General features: G+C 37.1%; 1 protein-coding gene across 4 annotated transcripts in view; it reads right to left on the bottom strand.

The window, feature by feature from the left end:
* Nucleotides 1–1,092: 1,092 nt before the first annotated feature.
* PARG (poly(ADP-ribose) glycohydrolase) overlaps nt 1,093–20,002 on the bottom strand; it is a 70,659-nt gene continuing 51,749 nt past the window's right edge. For all 4 annotated transcript variants that reach the window (XM_086616249.1, XM_086616251.1, XM_086616253.1 and 1 more), the window contains 5 exons: nt 14,474–14,552; nt 13,547–13,655; nt 9,140–9,245; nt 4,375–4,503; nt 1,093–3,609 (listed from right to left, as the gene is read on the bottom strand). In XM_086616249.1, coding sequence (XP_086472375.1) covers nt 3,446–3,609; nt 4,375–4,503; nt 9,140–9,245; nt 13,547–13,655; nt 14,474–14,552 — 587 coding nt within the window. In that variant the 3' untranslated portion in view covers nt 1,093–3,445. The remainder of the gene's footprint in view (nt 3,610–4,374; nt 4,504–9,139; nt 9,246–13,546; nt 13,656–14,473; nt 14,553–20,002) is intronic.

Below are 20,002 nucleotides of genomic sequence, written 5' to 3' on the forward strand. Positions count from 1 at the left end.
ATACCGTAAGAACAAATTGCTGAGCTATATTTTATGGGTTAAAATACTTGAGTTATTAAATCTGCTACTAGAACTATCTTTAGTATTGTGCCATGTACATTCAAGTGTCCTGGAATTTCTCTGTCCTGGAAAGTATATTATGAGACAAAGAACAGTATTGCTTCAGTCAGAATTTTTTAATTGTATTCCTACAAAATCATGTAAACATTCGCATACAGATCCAGAAAAAACAATATAATATAATGGTGCATAAACTGCAGGTTTAGAAGAATGTCAGGAACACTTCAACAGTTTATAAATTAATATATACAGTAATGGGTACTCATCATTAGATAAGAACACCTCAAAACCGAGGAATTTAGGTGCAAGAGCTGTAAAACAACAGAAGTGCTCCGACACCAACTGACTATTAGGCAACACTGCAATCTACATGACTGCCTGTTGTTGTTTCATATTAAGCATTCAATTTAACTGCTAAAAAATATAAACCAAACGTTTTGGTAGGAAGTTTATTTTTATTTTAAATCATATAGCAAACACCCCTAAAGTAATAAAAAACCCAAAACCCAGAATGCTCCATAAACAGGTTTCTAGAAGAGTGAAACTGAATCTTACTAGGCTGCACAAAGAGATCATCAGCATTCTCCATTCCACACTACCTCAAACAGAGCAGCACCAAAAGGCATCTCCAGCTAAAGAAAACATTTCAAATAGTTTATAAATGAAGACTGCTGAGTGGAGGCAAATAGAAAGAGGGATGCAAAATTCCTGCTTCCAACATGCAGCATTCTGGGCAGTTTAGCTCTTCATTGAAATAGAAAGTCATAGGAATGTAACACCATTGTTAATTTGTTAACTCTGGGCTATTGTGCTTAAAAAAAAAAATAATCCCCAAACAACCAAGAAAAAAAATAATCTTCAGCCTGTCTGCAATCAAAGTCATATTCAAAGTGTTCTTACAACATTGCTCTTTATGAGATCATGGACATACAGTAAAATGCAGGATATATCACTCTTATGCATTAAACAGAAAATGAGTTATTTTCCTTTGCTCCTATCCATACAACCATATTTCACGGGGTGGGTGGGTGGGGGAGTATAGTAAACATATTCTAAAGAATGATCTCAAATAAAAGGCATTCTTCCCCATATTAGAAAATTCTCAGATATCACTGAAAATACAGACTGTGTAAAATAATTAGGATTATCCTGGAAACACTTGACACTGCAAAAACTCTCTTAACTGGATACCCTGTAATATAAATTCCCGAGAATCTTTCCAAAGTTAAATATATTTTTATGTTTCTAGAGTTGAAGTAGAATTTTATGCCATCTTATTTTGGTACATTTTTCTTACCTGACGAATCACTTCCCCTCACAATGAAAATTAATATTGCACTAATAAAGATGTATTTATTTACAATAAAGGGGAGGCCATATCTACCCACCTAGAGCTTTTGCTATATTTTCCAGTTGTTTAGGAACAAATTCTGTTCACCTTTTCTATAGGAAATCCTGAGTAGTAAGGTGAAGAAGGTTTGGCAGATAGCACCAATTTTCCATCACCTATCTTAATTAACAGGGTACATATATCATCGGCATTGCATCTAGCAGCACTATCATAGCTGAACCTAAATGCCCAAATAAAAACTTATTACAAGACACTGTTATTCCTATTGCCAGAATCCAAGCCGACACTGAAACACCAGGAGCCGGAGAGAAGATTTCTGCTGAGGACACAAGTTGCAAACACAGGAAAAGGCCCGAAATTCTATCCCAAATCTTTTTCTTATAATGGACAGGGCGGAGAAAACTACAGCTGGTGGGAAGAATAGGAAGAAACCCTTAAGCTGCTGTGTCTGCCACCTTCTACGCAACACACTTCCAAGCTGCCCGCTTAGCATAAATCCAAAGATGTAGCACTCTGAAGGTGTTTATAAATGACCCAAACTCTTTGCTGTTGCTTCCTCCAAAGCAGCTCAAGCAGCGAGTGCTTTATTAGAAGCCAGACTGCCAACAGCATTTAATTACCATGTCGTGTTTTAGGCTTGGAGAGGTTTTATCCGATATTAGCCGAAAGGATTTGTTGATACTAGAGCCTTAGCTCACTACATTTCGTGCTGTGGTTTTTACCTGTATTGCTAGACTGGTAGTAGCAACCATGACAGACCAGAAAATCTAACACAGAAGAGGCTAAACTTAGCAATTTGGGCTTAAACTTAAACTAGGTTTAATCTACTAAGAGACAAACGTTTCATTGGATTGGCCCCGTACATAGACCTGGAAAAGTTTTATCACAGATACATCTGAAGTTTTGTGTAAACTATTAATGTACTACATCAACACTAATTTGGTATTCACAGATGATAATAGCACAGTTTTCACACATCTTTTGCCCTCTCCTCGTTGTTGTCATTCCCATGCCTAAAGACACAGGCACAAACTCCTAATAAGACCTTATTATCCGTAGCCTGCAGACTTTCCTCCCACTGATATGTAAGCAATTTCCATTTCCTCACTTACATTGTTCCATGGGGTTCTTATACTCACATTTATGCATATTGTGATAAAGGAGAACGGATATGACAATATAAACACAACTAGTAGACCTTAATTCAAATTATATCGCCAACAACAGTGAAACCTGAGACACTTCAGATGCACTAACGTGTCTAAGACCTTGTTCAATGTAACAGCACCAGCAAAATGGTTTTGAAGAGTTTCATGTGAAAATGTTTCCCTCTGCTTCCAACTTTGGTCACACTCTTCCTTTTCCCATCCTCCCATACTTTGTTTTTTCTCTACTTCTTCGTGCTAACTTTTATGTCTGTTTTGATAAAGACAATGCAGTTTTGAAATGCATTATAGCTCCTTCAGTATCTTTCCATTTTTAACCATTTATTAAAAAAATAGATTAAACCCAGGACATTTTAAATTAAATGAATGAAAAAGTTGATAAGAACAATGAAGGTACCGTGGTAGTCTTAAGGAGGTAATCAAGTTACGACAATTTTCAGTAAGAATGATCATTACAACGCTTCTCTAAAATCACTCCAGGAGTTACATGGCTACCTGTACTCCAGCAGTAAGCTTACATGAGAAATCCAGGTAAGATCTCTGAAAAATGAAGACAAAGGAGTACACAGAAATCTGCTGCAGTCTTTCAGCAATCTCTTGACTGAAATACAAATATGTTCCAAAATATCCTGCTTACAAGGTGTAGCACAAACCAGATTTACCAAAGAAATCTTTTCTGTACATACATGAACAAGGTTTTCATGTATGAAAACATAAACCAAAAAAAATCTTGTCTCTCAAAGGTGGTTTTTTTTTTTCATTTGGATGCAGTCAATATATACTAAGCCAATTCATACATTATACTTAGCAATTCAAACAATATACCAGTGAGAGGAGATGAACAATATTCTGATCAAATACATTTATTTTAATCCTCAATGCATAACCCTTTTTCTTCATCATCATCATCAGAATCTGCATAGGACTCAATGGTGTTGTATATGAAAGAGTACAGCTTGACATCTGGTCCTGAAGTAGAACAGCTTCTGCATTCTTCATTGTAATATCTCAGTAACAGCCTATAAACGTCCCCTTAAAAATGAAAAGAAATAATTTTTTAAAATGTAAGATCATTCCATAAGAACGTATGACTTGAACTGAAGACTAGAAACACACACACACACACAGTGGTTAGGAACATCTCTTTAAATTAACAGTGGAAGAGGAGGTAGACAACTGTGTAAGGGGAACACAACTGTTTTCAAGTTTGTTCAGAACAGAGTGGGCTCCCCCAACTTTCAACTGAGCTTTCCGCACAAGCTATCCAAACGTTAGGCTTGCGTACATGCTACTTACACTGCCGATTGCCTAGCTTTGTGCTTCTGTCCCAGAAATTAAAGACTTTTAACAATTACAGTGGGGCAATGGATACAGTGCTTCTCTTGTATTGCTACTGGATAACACTTCTGACTGCTAACTCATCTTGCAGGATCAAGCCAGAACCACTGTAAGACAATTCTATATAAAAAACACGTAAACAGATTTTCCCTTTTTAAAGCATTTTGAGTGATATCAAAAACTTCTGCAAATCTCCTGTCTACTGCATGTATCTGCATTTTCCAAATTCTGGAGTGTAACTCAAGTGAGTTACAAAAGGATTCTAGAAGTCTTCTAATAGTTTAACACTGTGCAGTTGACCCTGAATCAGAAGAGTTCCCTGCTCTGGAAACAGGTGCAAATAAACTGAGATGCATTTACTTGTGTTCAGGACTTGATGACAATAATTCTTATTGGACAATGTCCAATTGTATTGGACGGTTGTTTCTCTGCTGCACGAAAAGATTTCTTTATGCTCACCAATAGTTTGGCCCTTCTCACAGAGAAAAGTATGCATGCTGTAAATATCCCGCATCAGCTCCGCATCTCCAAAAGTAAAATAAACAACATCACGTCCAGCTTCAGCAGCTGCCAATATCTGTATTAAGGCTGAAACAACAAAAAAGATTACACACATGAATACAGGGTAAAACAATTTGCTGAAGGGAAAACACACAGCCTAAGTTTACAGCAAATAATGATACCACCCATCTCCAGGTGAAAGCTGCAAAACAGTTTGAACAATGGGTAGATAAGCACTACTTCCACTTTTAAAACAACGTAAAGAACACTGGGCACTGCAGCTCAGAGTGTTGAGGTATTCTGGTAGAGTCACTAGTGACAACCACCCTTAATTTCCAGATAACCAATGTGCTTAAAAATAAAAGGTTTGGTTTTTATTTGTACATGTCCCTGCAAGCAGCGTGCAGCCATTAATTATCCAATAAACTTGCACAACAGCATAAGAAGACAGAGCACCCTCCTACATCCTCATTTAAGCTACTTGCATCAAGTCACAAACAGTGAGGTAAAATGCACCCATTAGCACATCACAGTTTCCATTCTTCCACCTGTCAGAAGGAAAGGAGCCAGCCCTTCCACTAGGTAAGCTACACAAAGCAGGAGCTGATCTCAACTTCTAGCTCTCAGGAGGAGACCTATGGTTCTGCAGCCTCTTACTGTGCAGTTTAAGGTGTCCATTTTACCTATAATAGAAGCATGCAACATGAGATGATGGCTCATTCTGACCTATAAAAAGTAGGTGGTGATGCTAAGAGCCAGAGCTGATGCAAGGGAGGGCACCAGACCATACAGCCAAGAACAGGGAAGGGGAGAAGAGAAACCAGGACCCTTTTACGTAGCACCAGACTATAACAAAAGTGCAGCTTTTTCAGCAACCAGTACTGCGAGGCCGGAGCGTCACAGACGCAGGCAATCAATCACATCTTAATTTCAAGTAATGTTACAACAGTCCAAATAACGTACTCCCACCAACTATTTAATCTATTGCGGCTTGTATTATTTCAGAGCCTATGGATGCAGTTCCGATATTAATTCTTTCCTTTTCTACCTAGTAGAGTTAATTAAAATGTGATTAATATTGTATTTGTAAAGACTAATTTTAAATAAAATAGCATATTTACTGCATTACCACCTGCTAGTGGAAACTAAATAGAAAGCTGTTCACAGCTCAGCTCAAGAATCTTTCACATTTTTTAAATAGAGACCTAATAAAATACTGCATTCTTTAATCAAAAAAACTGCTTGTAAAACCATAGATAAAATTATAAATTACACGATTCCCATGTGAAATTAATCTCAATCTGGGAATGATATTTTAATTAAACTACTGAACCAGCTGTGGATTTGGTAAAGCTTCAGTAGCTCAGCTTTTAAAGGGTCTAATTAACTAGCTTGCATAGGGGAACAGAACCTAATGAATCTTATTATTCATCCAAACAAACAATGCAGTTTCACTTCACAGAAGATATTAAAAATATCCTACTCTTTATTTTGAATTGCTATGAATCTTACGAAACAAGGGTCGACATTTCTGTCAAGAATCAGGCTTCACAATCGTCTGGGCATTAATGATGCTACCTGAAATTTCCACACTACTGATACAGAAAGGAGCATCACAGGAAGAGCAACAGGGCCTGTGGTACATGGGACTGGAGGGATTTGGGCTGTCTTGCCCCTTGTACCCAGATGATGTAATTCTATTTAACTCTTATGGACTCACACTTGAAGGAACAGCTGTGCTGACATACCTTCTTCTACCACCAGCAAGGGTGGTAGAAGTATAATACAAATCCTTCCGGGGACCCAACTATCCTCACAGGCCCTAGATGCTCAGCCCCTTTTATCCAGAGGAAAGGATGTTATCACCAAGGACACTCCTACTGCAGCACAGCCGAAGTCCAGAGACTGGTGCAAGGCAAACGGCACCAGAGACACAGCAGGGGCGAGCAGGACAAAACTCCACTGCCGCGGGTGCAGCAATGCTATGCTGGGTTAAACACCCAACACTCCCTGTGGTGTTGCCTGTTGTGTAAGTTCAGAACTGAGTACTCTCATGGTAGCACCTTGATATCGCACACATTTACATGAGGCAAGATGCATGATTTTCTCTCTTTCCACTAATCCTACAAGGGTCTTTTTAAAGCTGATGGCAGTCTTCCTATTGACCTTTATTTTCTCAGGTAAATAAGAACACCAATTCAGCTAAAGAGTACTTTCTCACAATCATTAGAAGTTAAATTCATGTATTCGTGAGATGCCTCATCAAATCCTTTGCATTTTCAATAAAACAACACTTTTCCAATCTTTAGACGTCATCTGTAACCTTGAGTGAAACCATATTTTATACACAATCATATTCCTTTAATTCATGACTAAAAAAAATCATGATAAAATATCATAATGTATTATGGCACTTATCCAGTTATATCCAATTACATCAAATGCTTCGGTGGTTCTGAAGTCTCTGTTACAGATCCAGATACTACTTCTGAAAGGGCAAGGATGTATATTTAAGAACGTTAAATGAAAAAGAAAGATTTTAAACTATGAAAACTATTTTGTCATTGCAATACACTGTCAAGCCTGTGTAGCCAAAAGCTATTTATCTGGGTTCAGTGAAACTGACACCAATAATCTCAGAGTTTTCTAAAACACTCTGAAACGAAGAACTTATGACTCCCTATGAAGTGTAAAAGATTATTCTCCAGTGTTAAGAAGTTTGCTTATAATGAAGGGAAACCATTAAGAGAATTTCCAGTTCAGAATAACCCTATAGAGTATTTTAGAACCAAAGGGAGAAATGCTTTGGCACTTATGACTGTGCAGGGAGTATCTGTGAACTAGAACAGACTTCATTTGGTAATCACACATCAAACGCAACTCTATTCTGACAAAACCACACATGACAAACTACTGTACTCTTTTTGTAGTTCAGTTTACGAAAAAAGAACGAAGCCATCTTGTTTCTAGTCAGCATCAGCTCAGAGAAAAAGGTCATATAATAAATGACTAGCTCCATATCCCATAGCATACCACCATCATTTAATTCTCTTTATTAAGTATGAGTTTTTCATAGTCAACTAAGAAATCAAGATGAGTTTACAAAAAGAGTAACTTAATTGCAAGTTAAACCAAAGTCTGTCTTTGCAAGGTCTGCCAAAGGAACAGAAGACTTGAGAGTACACACATAGATTTAGATAAATTTTTCATAACAGCAGCAGTGCTGTAGCTTACTGTTAAGTGTTAATTCTTGCAGACTTTGGGAAAAAACAATAAGGTTGATTCAAAACCAGAGGAAAAGTTACATAAATGAAGGCTCAAACTAAAATCTTAAGTTAAAATAAAACTGAGAGAATGCACAACTCTTTACGTGCTGTTGTTCTGCTCGGAGTTCATATCCAAGTTACGAAGCACCACATTTCATGGCTCATTTCTTTGTCTACAGCAAGGACGTTTCTTATGGACTACCTCACCAAATGGACTTGGCTCTGATGATCTTTGTCAGTAGGATTCAGTTTTGAGCTCTGACCGATGGGGAGAGGAAGTACAGCACTGCAGTGTGCAATCTCTATTCTAAAAGTCACATCTAGTGTTGAACAAAATGGCTTAGATCAGATAAGCAATATTTTTATCAGAAACTCATACATTAAAAAAATCCAAGAGGAAGCCTTATGCAAATAAAAGCCTTTATTAAACCTTCCTAACAATCATCAGGTGTGATCAGATCCTGCAGTAAATAATACTTCTGATATTTATGATCTGCACTTGGCAGCCCATTTTATCTAATGGAAATTAAAAAACAACTGTCAGGAAATCGATGAGCATTGAGAAAAAAAGAGATGCTCAATGAATAAAACACATTAAGAAAGAAAACTAATGAAGCTGGCAGCCTGATGATTGTTTGTCTCGATGTAACTAAAGCTGTTCAGAAAAGCATATTAAATACTCTCCAAATGTTTTAAAACAACAAAATGTAAATTTCTACTTAGAACTATACGAATCAGGATATCAATTTAAATGTCAGGACCCATCAGTTCATGACTTGACAGGAAAAAGTCTTACATGAAGGTGGGCATGTGATATCTGCTGCATTATACATACTCTCATTAAAAATAAAAGAACATGAGAAAGTGAGTGACATAGCAGGCAAGTCAGGAAAGAAAGAAGCATGTCTGAGTGACTGGAGAAAACTGGCATACAGCAACATATTAAGGAGCAAAACTAAACATTAAGCATTGCCAGCAAGTTTGTGAAGCCTTGCAAATTACCAGGTACCTTAAACAGCTTTCCTGAGATAAAAGTTTTAGGTATAATCTAAAACAACTGCTCCAGAAAGATCAACTGATTTATATGACTGAGGACTGCAATGAACATGTTATTTTGTGAACTAATATTGCGTGTCCGCGCTTTTGAAGATTTCAGTGCTACTGGTCCTTATAAACCCAGCATTTCACCATCACGTACTTACCTCAAACTTTAAACTGAAAATAGCATATAAAAGAAATGTGCATTTTTAGTGTGTAAGGCCACGTTATTCATGGCCTAAAGATCAAAGCTAATGAACCAGTTCTATGGACAGTTTAAGTATTATTCTAATCCTTGGTTAAAAAGTATGAATTCAAACAAAACAAAAATGTACTTGAACAACAACAAAAAATTAAGGCCAAGAATCAAAGTCTAAGTTATTTGATTCATTTGGACCTAATGAATTGCTACAATTTACCTTTTAATCGGGAGTCCCCTCCAAAGGCACCACATCCCCAGTTTCCTGTGGCTATTGCAGAGAGATGTTGAGGTGGAACATTGGGTCGAGAGAAGCCACAGTAGGCCTGTGGGCAGACAAGAGTCAGAAGATGAAGCTGACAGGCAATCTGATGTGATATTTTTGAACAATAAGATAATACTAATTAGTATTATCTTCTAGCAATACCAAATCCAAACTACTCCAATACACCATCAGTCTTCCATTAAATTTAATGGTCAATCACTAAACAATTTAAGGTGAGAAGAATTTTGCCTTATTTGGATCCAAGTGAAAAAATTAGATACAGGTGCTGACTCCTAGGGATTTCACTGTAGCTATGGGAAACTTTTCAGGATAGCTAGAACAGAGAATAACTTGAACAGTAGATTGCATCATGTTTGCTGCTTTTCAGCCCATTTAGCACATATGACAGCTGAACTGCTGTATCCAGTATTACTGAAATTCCTCAAAACTGGAAACAAAATACAAAATAGCATCTTAAGAGCACAGGTTTAATGCAAAAAATAAGGGTAGGAGGAAAAAGTGTGATATTCTCTAAGAAATCTTGAGTAAAGGCAGGTGCTTCCATGTAGAGGAAAAAGGATAAATCTCTTATTTATTGAATTGGTACAATCACCTGGTACCGATTGAAGTACCCACTGTTTCACTCCAATCTGATCTAAGCTGCAAATTCAGACTTCCATTAGTTATAATTTAGCAGGGTACCATGATACAGTTTGCATAAGGAAAGCTTACACATCATCAGGTGCATGCAGCTTCTTGAGCTCTCTCAAGTCAGAGCTATGAGTGTGCTTAATGTCCAAAGCAGGTTTGTATGAAACTAGTGGGCCAAGCAAGCTAGTATTCTGGCTATGTGGCTAATAATTCTTCAGATTCCATCCTCCCAGTGAGGGAAATGGATTGGTGTTGCAACAGCACGCCATTTTCTTTCAGCTTTTACTTAATGGGCATGTATTTCTCAACTCGCCAAGACATGGAGAACAAAAACTGTCTTGTCAGACACAATAAGAAAGTCAGCAAATATGTAGAAGGACTTCAGAGGTCATGAAGAAAAACATCTAAGTGGTCCTCTGTCATTATCCAGCAAAAAAAGGATAAAGATAAAACTAATCATTTTTTTTTTAAAAAAAGAGACGATGGACCAATATTTTAAGTAGGTTTCATCTAGGAACACAGGAACATGAAAGCTTTCTGTGAAGTTTTAAAACAGTTGCTCCATATGGGAAGCAGAGGAGCTGTTCCTTTTTAACTGAATAAGTGAATCTGGTTTTAAGTTCGTGCAACTTCAAATATACAGTATCTCATATTATTTAGAAATTGTGTGATATTTACAATTGGTTTGTTTTCATATAAAACTGTTATATATAGTTCTCATAGTTAATGCCATTTGAAACATAACTGTTCTGTGTACCATAATTCTTAGGGAAGCATTTCTTGCCAAAGATGAAGCTGTAGCTTTTTTTAATCAGTGACTTTCAAAATAGGTTTAAATGACATTTATGAGTGGGATTGCAAGCCCAACTGTAAGTCAGTTGTTTCTTAGGATTTGGAAAGCGGAACTTGCAACTAGAAAAATTACTGCTAGTGAGCGTCTTTATTAGGCAATAATCTCAAGGGGCTAGCAAGGATGAAACAGTGACAGCTCTTACAAATATATCTACAAAACTTAATGCTGAAATCAGATAAAATGATTTTCTATTTATTATTCTAAACAGTTGACTTTAGACAATATTAATCTTGCTTTCTGAGTATGGGTTAAACCAGAAACAAGGGTCAGCCTCAGACAGCTACCTTTTGAGAAAACTACCCGAGAGTGACCATCTGGTTCTTTAAGACAAAAGGATCTTATAGAGGAGAAATCATATAGGCTTATAAGAAAATGAAAGTTGTAAGAAGAATCACTTTAAGTTGTTTCAAACATTTCCTAATGTTTAACAAAACAGCAAACAAAAGAACCTCTGAAAACAAGTGGACACTGAGTTGCATCTCCTAATACGTAATACACTTGTATTTCACAGCCTGTGTGCATACACGGTGCTTACTGAGTCCTGATTTAGTAAACTGTAATAGAAATAGAGTTGCAGCTTATTCCATCAACTTGTTTTCACCCACAGGAAAATCTTAAGGCTAATACTAGTTTTAAATCAAACTGAAAAAACCCACCACAGTACATTCAAAAATATTCGATTTGTTAAAATATTATAGAACCTACAATAAACTTAATGAAATTTTTACTGTAGTAAACAGAATTAACTCAGGCTTAAAATTTTCTTTAAATACCAGACAGTCCTCATCAAACAACATGAGCCAAACTGACACACTGTATAAAAGTGGCATGAATCTACCATAATTTATTTTAAAAATCCAAACCCAATCAATAATATTGAAAACTGTAGGCAGATCATAAATTCACTAGAGTAGGTAATTTGGATTTTGAACTAAGATATCACTGAAGTTTACAAAATTCATTTACTGTCTTTTTCAGGGCTAATTTCATTACCAACCATGAAGAAACAAGTTGATGAATGTTACTTTAGTCAAGAAGCTAAGGTCTTATGACTAAATCAAATTAGTACTTCAGCACTGTACATCATTTCTGGGAGGGGAAAGAAAAAAAAATAAATTGGCTTTCAGGTATACTTCTTTTCCCTTTCCAGCTGAGAATTAGGAACACACTGCCCTATGTTTGAATTTATTTAAAACGCATCCTATATTATTCCATACCCTCCTATACTAGAGAAAGCAGGAGACTAACAACAGTAGTATTGTGCCCTTATATCTAACACTCTAGCCAAAGCAGAGGCCCACTGCATCTATAAACACAGAAGTGCACTAAGCAGACTTCATCACTAGTATGTTTTGAACCCAAATATAAGCACACCGATACAGTATAACTGTATAAGCATTCTCGTACTCAACTGCCCAGTAAAAATAGCATTGTCATAGCTGTAACAGGCCACAGACCTTTCACTACCTATGCCTTATACTAACCATGCAAGGCCCTCATTCTGGTCCATTAGCTGCCTTATTAACTTAAAAGAATTTGCTATGTGAACTGGAGATTGATACCAGACATCTCTTGTTAGGAGATAAAATTTATGCGTGGAATAATAGCAAAGGCCTTGAAAACATTGGCACACATTGAAAGCTAAAGCCTCCGAACTATAAACAGCTCACTGATGGCAATTACTAGTCATTGAAAAAGTACAACCTCAAGAGCTGGGAAAGGCTGCTATAGCTTCAAGAAAACAAACAGCAGCAAAGCAAGAAGAATAACAAACACCACGAAAATCTCAGCCACGCAACATGATAAAGCACCTGCCATGGCTTGGAAAAGTAGCCCCATGTTCCCAAACATTATGCAGCACATAGCCCAGGCCAGAGACCAAGGGCTAGGAACCATCTAGAACCCCAAATATCTTATTTAAGGACAAGATCCCACATTACGGAGGGTAGAGGAGACAAAAAAGATGCCCACCACAGTTCCATCTTCCCTTGCCAAAGAGCTCTTCAGCCTGGCAACCTCGATGACTAAGGCTACCAAGGACCACAGCCATTGGAGCTAACTATGCAGTTTTGTATACACACAGCTAGCACAAGGTTAAGGTCAGGGACTGACTGCTTTGAATACATACTGATAATGAATAATCATGGGCAAGAACTATTAGTAGGAAGTGTGCTGTTTCTGAATGTCAATCTAAAAGTTTTGTTTAAAGGACTAAACCCAGCCTGATTCATCAGTCTTCTGAACACCTCCATCACTGTAAGCTCTAACTGGCATGTATATACACATATTCAGTTGCAACAGCCCTTGCACTATTGTGCGAATAAAGACAGGAGATTTGTGAACAGCTGGATCTGATCTCAAGAAGACATCAATATACGAAAAGTTAAACTCCCAGGTAATACGGCAATACCCCAAGAGCAAACAAGAACGGTGGAAGAAAAGCAAGTGGCACTGTATTTATGAACTGTCACCGTCTTAAAACATGAGGCACTCCTTTCTCCACCTTGCCTGGAGGGCTGAGTACGATTCAGCAGAGCCAATCATGGGAAGAGAACTTAAAATCATAATTTAGAAGCAGGACAAGGAAGATTTAACAAAATGTACATCCAAATTTTTTATATTTTTGGAAGTTAAATAAAATACACCTTTGAATAGTGTATCAAAGGATAAGAGTCATTCTATTTGACAAGTTCTCTTTTAACACTGGACAGCAAAACCCTGGAATACACCTTTTATAAGAAACACAACTAAGCAAAATCTTCTTTGGTTGAAGATAATAATACAAAAATATTTGAAAAGATACTATAAACATTAATGAAACAGCCTTAGATTGCAGGCCATTATAAGAAGTTACTGGCCTTGTTGAGCTCTCTCCTAATTTTCTCCGGACTAAACTGATCAAGGAAACGTCGGAAGTGAAACGCATCTATAGCAACAATTTCAGTGTAGCGTCGCTGCCATTCATCCCTAAAATTGGAGGGAGGAGAAAAGTAGATGACATTAGTTGTTTAATATTTACCATATAATCATGATCCAAAACGAGCAATTCCCTGCAGAGCTTCTCTGTTAGAAGCTACTAGAAAGGCGAGCTCATAACAGACAATTGAGCATTTCTTTTTCCTTTGCAGGTTGGGAATGAAAGCAGCATCAGAAATGAGACAGGTCTCCCTATAAATTTAGAAATGCTCTGGGTAGACTTTAGGCATGAACTGAAACAAATCCAATTACACAGCACTATTTATTAAGTATCTAAGAACATCACAAGGTCAAAGAAAAGCACTTTGGCTCTCTGTCTTCCGCCAACATTTAAATGAGAGTACATTGTGTATGTTTTATACCAAATGAATAATTTTGTGTATATGCTATCATAACGTTGTTGGAGAAATAAATTCAAGAGCTCAGAGCTTTCTACTCAGATTCATGATATTAAATCTTATTTTGCCACACATCAGCTGCACTGTGGCACCTGAGGTATCATTGTCAAACTTCGTGTGACTCACAATCTGCCATTCAGCCAGTATCTTAACAAAAATTTGGATTAAATACATATAGCTGTGAAAGATGTGGTTTAAGAACTGACATATTGGCAGGTACCATTTATTAGCATTAATATCTCATTATTAATATAAGATAACTTTCTTAGCTTGTTGGCTCTACTGAAGAGAGCAGGATCAAACAGTCAAACTCTGTATTAAGACAAACGCTAGGAAATTCTTAAAGCACCAAGTTTTCAAATTTATAGCATTTATGTATTCCTTCACTTGAAATCTTTTTTGGAACTTTACCTTGGTGTCTTATCTTCGTGGCTTCTTGCCCACCGGTAAGTTTCTGCATAGCCTGTATATTCACTGTACTGCTCAGTACCTGAAACAAATGGTTTTCCATATTACATATAAAATATGTACATACTTTTTCACTCGGCAAATTTTTCATAGGAATCACTGCTTCTCCAAATGAACACGTAGCTCCCAGAAGCAATGGAAAATAGAGATTCATATCTGCACCAAGAATACAAGATCTTCTTGTAACCAGCAGAAGCTCATTCTCCGCAGATGATGTGTAGTATCCACCATAGAACATTACAAGTGCAGACCTATGTATGCTGTCCAGTATATAATAAGATAGTTTTCAACTTTGCCACTCCAAAGTTCAATAGCTTCTCAACAAACTGCCTGTCATCTTTAAAGTTTTACTGGCCGATATCTGGTTAACAAAGACTGCGAGCCTTTGCACTACCAGTATTTTGCTTTTCTTTTTTCTTTTTTGAGGCTACTACTGGTAAGCATGATGATAAAAGAGTCACTCCACTATTGAAAATGTGTCAACCCTACTTCAGCACAATTTAGCAGACATCTGGGCTGACAGTTTGGAAAATATGAGAAGAAAAATGTAAAGAAACTAAAAAAAAATCTATGTTGAGAGCTGTGTGTTCATACATTTTATTTCTCTAACAAAATTAAAAGCCATAAAGCCAAAGAAAACTCTGATGGTCAGAAACCAAGCAGATTTCCAACACATTAGTGTTATCCAGTTTGCTGCCCTACAGTCTCTTGAGGGCAGCCTTACATAAGGACAAGTAGGACTATTAAGCTTACTAGTCTCATTGCCCAATAAGTCACCTCTTTCCCTTGTTATCATTTTGTTTTGCATTTGTTCAGCATGATTGCTGCACTATAATTCCTGACCTGAATTCCCAGATATCACAGCAACTAATGGCACTGAATGGACTGAAAGACCACAGCTCTCAGCTGCGCAGTCAGTACCAAGAAGCTACTTCTGTAAAAGCTTGAGGATACACAAAACCATGGTATGGAACATACTTGGCTGCTCTGTGAAAAAGGCCAGCAGGGTACCTCAGCAAGCATTAAGGGCTGTAAGAAAGTAGCTCATTAAGACCTCCAGTAATTTTAGCTATTATGCTCTGCTATGCAAACTCCTTTTCAAAGGTTTATCCCAAGACCAAGGAGGAGAGCATTTTAACTGAAAGTAAGGATCATAACCTTTCTAGAAGATTGCCTTTCACCTCATTTTACCAAACTTCAAGGCCTTGCTTCAAAACCTAGGGATACACAAATGCTTCAGAGAAATACTCCTAAAGTAATGCCACATCAAAATAATAGCTTTCTCCCCTGTTTTGAGCTTGTAACAGCTGAATTTCAAAGGTAGAGGACTGAAAAGAACACCTTGTTTGCAAAATGTCAGCTCACACGGGAACAGTTTGGCAGAAGTTATAAACAATAAGAGAACTCTTAAGCAACCTCTTAATTAAAAACAGTGACACCAGCTATGCCTATAAATGCAACAGAAAAATAAGTTTTAGAAAGATATGTAAGCTGACAGCACAAAACATCTGATTACTAAGACAAGAGTAACACCTAACTACTGCACGGATCGGTGATACTCTGAGAATACAAACGTTTAATCTCAAGGTTTGGTTTTTCAATCTCTAAATAAAAATAAAATAAAAGTTGAACAATTAGAAACATAAAACTATTCACTTTTAACCTCATCTGACAAGGGAATTGGAATGCTTGCTTTCAGCATTCTCAAGTGTAGGAAACACAAGTTCTTAAAAGCTATTTAAAATTATGCATATACTTTAAGATATTTTCCCCATTTACTCAAATTCATTTAAACTGAAAAGACCTATCAGCACTTCTTTAACTCATCTGCCCTATTATTCACTCATTATTTATTTAGATTTGTCAAGATGATTAATCATACTGAGGGCACACAAACTCCACGCAGGGCTATTTTGAAAAGTTTCTAGGCAAAATGAGTAGGATGGTAAAAGACTCCTCACTAAGAATCCACTTCCTGTTATAAAAAACAAAGTTCTCAAAATTGTGATGGCAGAATATGCCTATATATTCACACACATCCATGCCCTTGTATGAAGGACTACTGTGAGCAGCTTAAACATTCAGAAGTCAGCCTTCTAATCAGATTGTAGGCTAACAACCTTCAGTATGACTTTTCTTAACATAGGTACAATTCAGTTTTAGTGATATGCTTGGAAAAAGTGTCTGAGCAAATAATAAGAAAAAACAGGCGAGGGAACCGTGTGACTTTTCTGAGAGCTCTCTTTAGGGGAAAACCTAGCAAAACTTCCAACTTTGAAAAAGCAGCATTTCCTTTGATGTCTAGCATGTGGAAAGAAAAGACTAGGTTATCAAGATATTGTAACAGGATCGATTAAATGACAGTCAAAGTATTAAGCTGAATTTTTCAATGTTCATTGTTTTCATTAACTTTTATGGAAGTGCAGTGTCTGATGACGAAAGCACCAGGAAACAAACAAGCAAGCAAATACACACACATATATTAAAAAAAAAAAAAAATCAATAACAGAAAAACCTCAAAGAAATCACGCAAACTCTACACTCATGTTCCAGAAACCCAGTGTTAATGAAAATCAATGGGTTTTCATAAGTGAAGCTCTGGAAATTTGTCAGAGAACAAGTTTTTCAATTGGCAGCACTTTTGTTTGTGAACTACTGAGGTACAAACTGCTGTTGCTGGGAGAACAGAAAGAGGACAGGATAAATTGGATATGATAATGTTTCTGGTGAATCTTTTTTCTTCCTATTAAAAAAAATAAATAAAGGGGTAAAAAAGCCAAGCCACAAATACAGTATAATAGCACAGTTCCATCAGAACTTTAAAAACAAGCTACGAGAACTGCAAAAGCCTATCTAAAGTCAAAAGAAAGTATATACAAGTATTATTCAAAAATACAGTCTTTGTAAAACTTGTAATAGTTACAGCGTCAAACAGTGAAATTGCCAAGTTTAGTGCTTATGGGACCTCATCCATCGAGAAAGAGTTGCAATAATTACTAAAAATAAATACACCTTCCTCAGACTCCATAGTCTAGCTTTCCATTTGCATACGATCGGTATGGCATTATAGAGTTCCTAGGGACTGGGGAAAAACCTCACCACACTGTCCTTCTAGTATTTCTGATGAGCTAGAAATAATACCTCTGAAGAGGCAGTACCACTAGCACTGAATAAAAAGGAGTACGTGTGAAAAGTACAAAAGCATAGTTTCACAGCCACCAATATAAACACACTTTTACTGCCAGAAGTGAGGGGAAGATCCGTCTCTCCCTTTCAATCAGTTCTTCTGATCCTTATCTTGCGCCACCATTAGTCTCAAGTCTCATTGGCTCTCCAGGCAACTGCACGATCAGCCCGCTAAACCCAGCTCAAAACCAATTTTTTCCCCTCTGAGTAAATTTTCAGCTGAACCAATTATCTGATCTCATTTGCTGCACGGGTAATGTGCTTAGAAGTCCCTGGAAACGCATCGCTAAGATATGGTCAGGACTGGCCATTGCTCAATCTGTAGATTTTAAGCAAACATGGAACACAGCTTCATCTGCTCTAATGCTGTCCAAGTATATGTGAACTCAGAGGGGAAAAAAGAAAAAAAAAAGAAAAAAAATTGAATGAAAAACACTGACACTTATTCACAGAAATGCAACTGTGGGAATCTTTGGCATTGCTGCTGACATTTCTGTAGGCAGATGTCTGTGTTGAAGAACTTGACTCTGCATGACCAGTCCCATATTCATTACAGCAGTGATCTTAGCCAGATACTGTGCAATCACAACAAATTTAATTTCTCTCCAATTTCTCGGACTCTTCTGCAAATTTAAGCTACACAGTTATACCCATTAGGCCACTGAGTCAAGATGCATCACAAAGAATGTAATTTATCAAGAGGATTGTGACACGCAGTGGAGACTTGGCTAAGAACCAAGGTGGAAGTGCTCCAGGGATGAAGTGAAAATGATGGAATGGCTATTTCCATTAGAGAAGACCAACATATCACAAATATTAATTGCAAAACACTATAAAGTACTCCAGAAAACTAAAAGAATATTGCTGCAGCAAAAAGACATCTTCACCTTTATTTGTTCATGCCAAGTCACTACTTTTTGCAGGGGAATGGAAGAAGGTCTTTCAAAAGCAACACTCCCTTAGTGCTTTCCCCCAATCAATTATTACCCAGACTGGTAGCTGCGCTCTTGTTTTTACCCCCCCGAGAAAAGCCTCACCCCGAGGACAGTGCTTCAATGTGTTCATCTTGTTACAGTATCATATCCAAAATACACAGCAGAAATCAGTGATGGTCAAGAATTGTCTGACTCATTTTTCAAAAAGGTAATCACAAAAGCCATTTTATCAAGAAGTTTTCGCAGAAAAGGCATTTATTTTGGCACAGTGGAAAACAATATAAAACATGGTCTTAAAAAGATTACCAAGTATAAGACTGAAAACAAAAGACGCTCTGCCCAGCACAATCAATAGCTCAGGACAGAGTAAGATTTGCAAGATTTAAGCTCAAATTTCTACTCTGTACGCGTGTGAGAGAAGTACTTTGGAAGGACTTTTTCAAGAAATGTGTTCTAATATCTGAACAAATTCCTGACTGTTGAGGCAGCTCAGGTAACTAAAAATCAACATTTTTACTGTAGCAGACTAAAAAAAAAAATATATATAATCTTACAATATTTGCCTAGAGGATCTCTCCAACAAATATTTTTTCTTTATGGCTATTCTTCAAGGTAAATAAAAAAATACTATAGCATCATTTTATTTTCCAGTCATGAAGAATGCTCACTGTGTTCCCATGTACAGAACTCAGACACACACAGCATGACCGAGGCCTCTCCAGTTCTTAATAGCAACATTAGGTGTTGTGATGCTAACTGTTTTGATCCAGCGGATAATAAAACATCTCAATTTCTATGACAGTGGTGGAAACAAAAGGAAAAACTTTCAGCAAAGCACTGGACAGACAGCACATCTCCATACACAGTCTCTCAATAACATACCGGAGGAGTCTCTAGGTTTTGATGTTGTACATCATGAACCCCTAAGTAACTTACAAGTAACACGAACATATGTTTGTAACTTACAAGATCAAAATCCTTAAAAGACATCTCCTAACTTTCTACCCTTTTTAATGGATGCTGGTTTTCTCCTCCTCTTTATGGTAACCAGAAGGCAGCAACTCTTCTCAAGAGTTTTCAATCCCACTGATCACATGCAAAGTTACAAATTCCAGACAGGCACAAAAAAAACCCACCTGCTTTAAAGTAACAGAAGCATTACCTGCTCTTAGCTGGGACTGGCTAAAAGCTGGTAATCGTAGCTTTTACTATATTGGCCAACAGTATTCTTTAGCTAGGCCTAAAGACACTGAGTCCTCAAACACATTTATACAGGATAAAAAAAGTTCTGCTTGCTTGCTGTCACTTTGTTTGTTTGTCTCCTTCATAAAACATCTATTAGAACAGCAGC

Source organism: Tauraco erythrolophus, chromosome 9 (genome assembly GCF_009769465.1).
Source record: "Tauraco erythrolophus isolate bTauEry1 chromosome 9, bTauEry1.pri, whole genome shotgun sequence".
In the NCBI taxonomy this organism is placed as follows: domain Eukaryota; kingdom Metazoa; phylum Chordata; class Aves; order Musophagiformes; family Musophagidae; genus Tauraco; species Tauraco erythrolophus.